General features: G+C 49.4%; 1 protein-coding gene across 2 annotated transcripts in view; it reads left to right on the forward strand.

The window, feature by feature from the left end:
• The window catches only part of GLI2 (GLI family zinc finger 2), a 294,201-nt gene extending 288,986 nt beyond the window's left edge, over positions 1-5,215 (forward strand). For both annotated transcript variants that reach the window (XM_073647502.1, XM_073647503.1), the window contains one exon: positions 1,945-5,215. In XM_073647502.1, coding sequence (XP_073503603.1) covers positions 1,945-4,124 — 2,180 coding nt within the window. In that variant the 3' untranslated portion in view covers positions 4,125-5,215. The remainder of the gene's footprint in view (positions 1-1,944) is intronic.
• The last annotated feature ends 3,738 nt before the right edge of the window (positions 5,216-8,953 follow it).

An 8,953-nucleotide genomic window follows, 5' to 3' on the forward strand; every position in this document is an offset into this window, starting at 1 on the left:
TACAAACTGCCTATGATAACAGTATATTTTTAAAAACATAAAAAACTCAAACTGCACTCAAAATGCATGTTCCAAATTATTATGCACAGCAGAGTTTTCAACCTTTTCATTTTAATAAAGAACAAAAAAATGGTCATTTTTTAAATTATAAGCATTAGCAGGTTATTACACACTGAAATCAAACAGTTTTCAACTCAAAACTTTATTCTAGGTGATGTTACATTTGCACATAGGACCCCTTGTTCGAAAGGAGCTTCTGAACTCTCTCGTCCATTGAATTTGTCAGGTTTTGGATGGTTTCTGCTTTAATTGTTTTGCATGAGGACAGAATACCCTCCCAGAGCTGTTGCTTAGATGTGAACTGCCTCCCGCCATCATAGACACTCCTTTTGATGCTGCTCCAGAGGTTCTCAATGGAGTTGAGGTCAGGGGAGCATGGGGGCCACACCATAAGTTTGTCCCCTTTTATGCCCATATCAGCCAGAGATGCAGATGTGTTATGTGCAGCATGAGACGGGGCATTATCATGCATGAAATGATCTTGATGGTCCAGATGGATGGAATGGAGGATGGCTGGTTGATGGACACCCCATACAAACACGGTTACGGCACCAACAAGGAGGAGGTGGAGTAATGTTTTGGGCTGGAATCATGGGGAGGGAGATTGTCGGCCCTTTTAGAATCCCTGAAGGGGTAAAGATGAACTCCATAGTGCATGTTGAGTTTCTCAAACAACACTTCCTTCCATGGTTCAAGAAGAAGAACCGTGCATTCCGCAGAAAGATCATTTCATGCATGATAATGCCCCGTCTCATGCTGCACATAACACATCTGCATCTCTGGCTGCTATGGGCATAAAAGGGGACAAACTTATGGTGTGGCCCCCATGCTCCCCTGACCTCAATCCCATTGAGAACCTCTGGAGCATCATCAAAAGGAGTGTCTATGATGGCGGGAGGCAGTTCACATCTAAGCAACAGCTCTGGGAGGGTATTCTGTCCTCATGCAAAACAATTAAAGCAGAAACCATCCAAAACCTGACAAATTCAATGGACGAGAGAGTTCAGAAGCTCCTTTCCAACAAGCGGTCCTATGTGCAAATGTAACATCACCTAGGATAAAGTTTTGAGTTGAAATCTGTTTGATTTCAGTGTGTAATAACCTGCTAATGCTTATAATTTAAAAAATGACTATTTTTTTGATCTTTATTAAAATGAAAAGGTTGAAAACTCTGCTGTGCATAATAATTTGGAACATGCATTTTGAGTGCAGTTTGAGTTTTTTATGTTTTTAAAAATATACTGTTATCATAGGCAGTTTGTACAAAAACCTTTCAATTGTCCTCTAATAGTTATTTGACTGGAAAATTACAATGACTGCAATTCATATAGGTAATTTGGGAAAATCTGAGAAAATATTATTTGCATAATAATTTGGAACACAGTGTATAGAGATGCATAATGCGGGGGCTTTTTACAATTTATCATTTGGTTCCTTATTATTTTCAGCGTTCTACAATTTTCTTCTGTATTTGATCGTTTTGTTGGAGTTTTTTTTATTGAAAAATTAAAAAGTGTTTTCCAGATTTCAAATATCCTAGGGATGGGCCATCAATTTCCGATTGCTTGGGGTCCGACGCTGAAGAAACCACGGGGTTCTAAGTGCTGAAGAAGCCCCTCGTTTACCTGCACGTCGTCGATTTGATGGCAGCAGTGATGGGAATTGCAGCTTTAACCCATTCACTTCAATGGGACAACACTGCAGTACCCACACAGCCACTGTTCACCGGCCCCTCCAAACAGCTAATCCATGGAGGTGCCCAGAGTCGGACCCCCACGAGATCGGATATTTTTGGCCGATCCTATAAGAGCTCTGGATACTGCGCTGCTCCATTCTACTTAAGTGGCGCAATATTAAGACGAGTTTTCCTTTTCTCTCTTTTAGGCTCTTCATTTGACAATCTCGGTGTCCCGGGCGGTGTGAATATAAACCCAAGAATCTCAGACCTGTCTTTGAATGATATCACGATATTGAACCAGTTAAATGACAGGCGTGATAGTGCCACCAGCACGATCAGCTCCGCGTACACCAGCCGGCGATCCTCGGGGATTTCCCCGTATTTCTCCAGCCGCCGTTCAAGTGAGGCCTCTCAGTTTTGTGGGAGACAGAACAATGCCAGCTCTGCTGATTCCTATGACCCCATCTCCACCGATGCATCCAGAAGATCCAGTGATGCCAGCCAACATAATGGTTTGCCCGCGCTGCTGAATCTGACTCCTGCGCAGCAGTATCGATTGAAGGCCAAGTATGCTGCAGCGACAGGCGGCCCCCCACCTACACCTCTGCCCAACATGGAGAAGATGAGTTTAAGAAGCAAGATGTCTTTACTGGATGGGTCAGACTATTCCCTGCCCATCTTCAGGCAGCAGCTGGGTCCAAGACGATGCAGTGACGGGTTGGGTAACGCCCCAGTACCGATGTTTCCACATGAGGCTCCTGGAAACGGCACAAGACGCGCCAGTGACCCAGTCAGGATGGCAGTGGGACTAGAAGGCCAACATCTACCAAGGGTTCAGCGTTTCCACAGCATGAACAGCATGAATACGCTGCACCCTTCACAAACCGTGGACAAGAGGAACATCAGCCTCCAGCAGTATGCCCGCTCCGATGGAAACCTTCACAGACATATCTATTCTCCACGGCCACCGAGCATCAGCGAGAATGTCATCCTGGAAGGCATCCCAGCTGATATGGACGTCCCTGGCGGTGAGGACGACCTTGTGCTGCCGGACGATGTCGTCCAGTATATTAAGTCTCAGAACAGAGGAGCGGAGCCGAAACCTCCGTCTTGCTTCAGCAATCAGCCTCCGAACTTCCAAAGTAATATGAAGAACTATCTGCAGCCTGCACAGAACCAGTGTCGGATCACGGGTCCGGACTTGCAGAAGAACAACATGCCAGTTCAGTGGAACGAAGTCAGCTCTGGTACCGTAGATATCGCGGCTGATGTGCCAAAACAGGCTTTTATACAAGGGAACTTGGCGGTCGTACAGCAGACGCAAAACTTCAGCCAGTATCAAAACTTCAACCACCAGCCATTGCAGGCCAGTGCGAATAATCTGCCGGCAGCACAGCAAGACTTGGCACAGAGGAACTGTAGTGTGAATGGGCAGAGATTTCATTACGTTCAGCATAGGCAACAGCAGATGAACCTGTGCCAAAACCCCAGCACCGGTTACAACCAGCAGCAGAGCTGTAGCCAGTCTCCGCATACGTTAAGAGTCCCCACTGATGGCCAATGCCAACTCTCGCCCTCATCCAATATATTAGAAAGACCTGGCCACCATGTGCACGCTCCTCAGAGCAACGCAGCCAGTAATAACCAGCACGTGATGATGAACGGTGGCCAGGACGGGCGCACAACGAATAATTTCCATGCTAATCATCAGACCTTTCAACCAGCAAACCCCTACCCCAACCCAAGTAACCCGAACCTGTTCAATAACGTGCCAATGTCGGGTCAGGGCATTAATAACATATTGATGCAGCCAAGACCTCCACCTCATCCCCCCAACAGGCCAAGGAGTATACATTCAGGGCATCCTGCCACGTTTATGAGGGGCTCAGTGAATGAGCAGAGTCCATGCCAGCAAACAGCAGAAGCCACCCCAAAAAGAACCAGCGAGGAACTAGAGTCCACCTCGTGTATGAACACTAAAGACAATGGTTTACTCTATTACTCAGGCCAAGTACAGATGTTTGACCGGAGCAGCAATTATAATTCTGCACCAGACTGTTCAGTTCGGCAGGTACCCACCATGCCATCTCCAGGAGTCAATCAGGTCACTAGCACAGTGGTGGACTCTCAAGGTCTGGAACAACCTCCCGTCATAGACTTCGAAGCTATGATGGATGATGGGGACCATTCCAGTCTCATGTCTGGGACCATAAGTCCTGGCCTTCTCCAAAGCCTTTCCCAAAACTCTTCTCGCCTCACAACTCCTAGGAACTCTTTGACTTTTCCTTCTGTCCCAGCTGGGATAAGCAATATGGCCATAGGGGATATGAGCTCGATGCTTAGCACGTTGGCAGAGGAAAATAAATTCCTTAATCTCATGTCCTAACATGAAGTTCTGAATGCCAATCATGGTGGGAGCAGCGCTTTGCTGGGACTATTCTAGGACAATCTTCAGTATATTGTGGTGACTGTACTGTAGGACTTCAACACTTGCCAAGCAAGTAAAAGGAACAGAGGAGAGGAGATATGTGACTGTAAGATGGAGGGCGGCACACCTCTAGACATCCACAATCAGTCATTATTACTATTCCTGCTGTTTTTCTTTCTTTAGCTTCTCCTTCCATCAGTGTCCACATCCTTCCCCTGATCCAAGACGGATGTGGACTGTAAACTGCCCAAAATAAACGTTATCCTAAGACTTTCCCAAGTTTTTGGTGCGGAGGTAAATAGCAAACCTTCAGTAAGGACTTCTCAGACACCAACCGCTGCTGTGTAAGCTGCACACAGTCGTGCAGACGGGATCCAAGCTGCTGATCAATGCACTGACTCTTCATACCGCCGCAGCCATCGAAGCCTCAGCATTGTTTACATCCGGTGTAAATACTCGGTTTACGGTTGTGTCACGTTTCTTATGCACAGGAGTATTGTATGTCGCTCATATGTTGTGCCAATCATTTCTAACGTCATGAAAAGCCATATTGTGTCACTGGGGCGGAGGCAGCTCCTCCATGAATGCACAGCTGCTCCGCACCTCTTGTATCGCACACGGTTCTTTGTGTCATGTTGTCATCTTCCGGCCTCTTCCATAGCTCAGTATTTTAGGCCGAGATGGACAGTCAATTCCTTAATGGAGGGAAATAAAGAAGTAAAAGAAAGTATTCCAGAAGCTCTACACACGGGGACAGGGATAGGAGAACAGCAGAAATCAAGTAGAAAAGCGAGTTCACCTCCATGAAATAATTTATATATGGATAATAATATATAGAAACATGTAATCAGAGACATGGCACAGCCCGCCATGTAATTCTATAACACATTGATTACCCACTACTACGACTGTAAATGCAATGATCACCCCCTGCTCAGACTGTAGGTCCAATGATCACCCCCTGCTCAGACTGTAGGTCCAATGATCACCCCCTGCTCAGACTGTAGGTCCAGTGATCACCCCCTGCTCTGACTGTAGTTCCAATGATCACCCCCTGCTCTGACTGTAGGTCCAATGATCACCACCTGCTCAGACTGTAGGTCCAGTGATCACCCCCTGCTCAGACTGTAGGTCCAGTGATCACCACCTGCTCAGACTGTAGGTCCAATGATCACCACCTGCTCAGACTGTAGGTCCAGTGATCACCCCCTGCTCTGACTGTAGGTCCAATGATCACCCCCTGCTCAGACTGTAGGTCCAGTGAGCACCCCCTGCTCAGACTGTAGGTCCAATGCCCACCCCCTGCTCTGACTGTAGGTCCAATGATCACCCCCTGCTCAGACTGTAGGTCCAGTGATCACCCCCTGCTCAGACTGTAGGTCCAATGATCACCCCCTGCTCTGACTGTAGGTCCAATGATCACCCCCTGCTCTGACTGTAGGTCCAATGATCACCCCCTGCTCAGACTGTAGGTCCAATGATCACCCCCTGCTCAGACTGTAGGTCCAATGATCACCACCTGCTCAGATTGTAGGTCCAGTGATCACCCCCTGCTCAGACTGTAGGTCCAATGATCACCCCCTGCTCAGACTGTAGGTCCAATGATCACCCCCTGCTCAGACTGTAGGTCCAATGATCACCCCCTGCTCTGACTGTAGGTCCAATGATCACCCCCTGCTCTGACTGTAGGTCCAATGATCACCCCCTGCTCTGACTGTAGATCCAATGATCACCCCCTGCTCTGACTGTAGGTCCAGTGATCACCCCCTGCTCAGACTGTAGGTCCAGTGATCACCCCCTGCTCAGACTGTAGGTCCAATGATCACCCCCTGCTGAGACTGTAGGTCCAATGATCACCCCCTGATCAGACTGTAGGTCCAATGATCACCCCCTGCTCAGACTGTAGGTCCAGTAATCACCCCCTGCTCAGACTGTAGGTCCAATGATCACCCCCTGCTCAGACTGTAGTTCCAATGATCACCCCCTGCTCTGACTGTAGGTCCAATGATCACCCCCTGCTCAGACTGTAGGTCCAATGATCACCCCCTGCTCAGACTGTAGGTCCAATGATCACCCCCTGCTCAGACTGTAGGTCCAGTGATCACCCCCTGCTCAGACTATAGGTCCAATGATCACCCTCGGCTTAGACTGTAGGTCCAATGATCACCCCCTGCTCAGACTGTAGGTCCAATGATCACCCTCTGCTCAGACTGTAGGTCCAATGAGAACCCTCGGCTCAGACTGTAGGTCCAATGATCACCCCCTGCTCAGACTGTAGGTCCAATGATCACCCTCTGCTCAGACTGTAGGTCCAATGATCACCCCCTGCTCTGACTGTAGGTACAATGATCACCCCCTGCTCAGACTGTAGGTCCAGTGATCACCCCCTGCTCAGACTGTAGGTCCAGTGATCTCCCCCTGCTCAGACTGTAGGTCCAATGATCACCCTCTGCTCAGACTGTAGGTTCAGTGATCACCCTCTGCTCTGACTGTAGGTCCAATGATCACCCCCTGTTCTGACTGTAGGTCCAATGATCACCCCCTGCTCTGACTGTAAGTCCAGTGATCACCCCCTGCTCAGACTGTAGGTCCAATGATCACCCCCTGCTCTGACTGTAGGTCCAATGATCACCCCCTGCTCTGACTGTAGGTCCAATGATCACCCCCTGCTCTGACTGTAGATCCAATGATCACCCCCTGCTCTGACTGTAGGTCCAGTGATCACCGCCTGCTCAGACTGTAGGTCCAGTGATCACCCCCTGCTCAGACTGTAGGTCCAGTGATCACCCCCTGCTCAGACTGTAGGTCCAATGACCACCCTCGGCTCAGACTGTAGGTCCAATGATCATCCCCTGTTCAGACTGTAGGTCCAATGATCACCCTCTGCTCAGACTGTAGGTCCAATGATCACCCTCTGCTCAGACTGTAGGTCCAGTGATCACCCCATGCTCTGACTGTAGGTCCAGTGATCACCCCCTGCTCTGACTGTAGTTCCAATGATCACCCCCTGCTCTGACTGTGGGTGCAATGATCACCCCCTGCTCTGACTGTAGTTACAATGATTGCCCCCTGGTCTGACTGTAGTTACAATGATTGCCCCCTAGTCTGACTGTAGGTCCAATGATCACCTCTTTGCTCTGACTTAAGGTATAATGCTCACCTCTCTGCTCTGACTGTAAGTATAATCCTTCCCCATGCTCTGACTGTAGGTCCAATGATCACCCCCTCTCCCCTCCGCTCTGACTGTAGTTACCATGCTTCCCCCTGCTCTGACTGTAGTGTCAATGCTTCCCCAGGCTCTGACTGTGGTTACAATGATCACCTGCCGGGCCTGACTGTAGGGGCAATGATCACACCCCCCTGCCCGCTGTGACTGTAGGTAGAATGATCGCCCCCTGTAGTGACTATAGGTACAATGCTCACCCCCTGCTCTGACTGTAGGTACAATGATCACTCCCTGCTCAGACTGTAGGTACAATGATCACCCCCTGCTCAGACTGTAGGTACAATGATCACCCCCTGCTCAGACTGTAGGTACAATGATCACTCCCTGCTCAGACTGTAGGTACAATGATCACTCCCTGCTCAGACTGTAGGTACAATGATCACTCCCTGCTCAGACTGTAGGTACAATGATCACCCCCTGCTCTGACTGTAGGTCCAATGACCAACCCCTGCTCAGACTGTAGGTTCAATGATCACCCCCTGCTCTAACTGTAGGTCCAATGATCACTCCCTGCTCAGACTGTAGGTCCAATGATCACTCCCTGCTCAGACTGTAGGTCCAATGATCACCCCCTGCTCAGACTGTAGGTCCAGTGATCACCCCCTGCTCAGACTGTAGGTCCAATGCCCACCCCCTGCTCTGACTGTAGGTCCAATGATCACCCCCTGCTCAGACTGTAGGTCCAGTGATCACCCCCTGCTCAGACTGTAGGTCCAATGATCACCCCCTGCTCTGACTGTAGGTCCAATGATCACCCCCTGCTCTGACTGTAGGTCCAATGATCACCCCCTGCTCAGACTGTAGGTCCAATGATCACCCCCTGCTCAGACTGTAGGTCCAATGATCACCACCTGCTCAGATTGTAGGTCCAGTGATCACCCCCTGCTCAGACTGTAGGTCCAATGATCACCCCCTGCTCAGACTGTAGGTCCAATGATCACCCCCTGCTCAGACTGTAGGTCCAATGATCACCCCCTGCTCTGACTGTAGGTCCAATGATCACCCCCTGCTCTGACTGTAGATCCAATGATCACCCCCTGCTCTGACTGTAGGTCCAGTGATCACCCCCTGCTCAGACTGTAGGTCCAGTGATCACCCCCTGATCAGACTGTAGGTCCAGTGATCACCCCCTGCTCAGACTGTAGGTCCAATGACCACCCTCGGCTCAGACTGTAGGTCCAATGATCACCCCCTGCTCAGACTGTAGGTCCAATGATCACCCTCTGCTCAGACTGTAGGTCCAATGATCACCCTCTGCTCAGACTGTAGGTCCAGTGATCACCCCCTGCTCTGACTGTAGGTCCAGTGATCACCCCCTGCTCTGACTGTAGTTCCAATGATCACCCCCTGCTCTGACTGTGGGTGCAATGATCACCCCCTGCTCTGACTGTAGTTACAATGATTGCCCCCTGGTCTGACTGTAGTTACAATGATTGCCCCCTAGTCTGACTGTAGGTCCAATGATCACCTCTTTGCTCTGACTTAAGGTATAATGCTCACCTCTCTGCTCTGACTGTAAGTATAATCCTTCCCCATGCTCTGACTGTAGGTCCAATGATCA

Source organism: Phyllobates terribilis, unplaced genomic scaffold, assembly GCF_046119375.1.
Source record: "Phyllobates terribilis strain yellow unplaced genomic scaffold, ASM4611937v1 Scaffold_9__5_contigs__length_417890890, whole genome shotgun sequence".
NCBI classification, from domain to species: Eukaryota; Metazoa; Chordata; class Amphibia; order Anura; family Dendrobatidae; genus Phyllobates; species Phyllobates terribilis.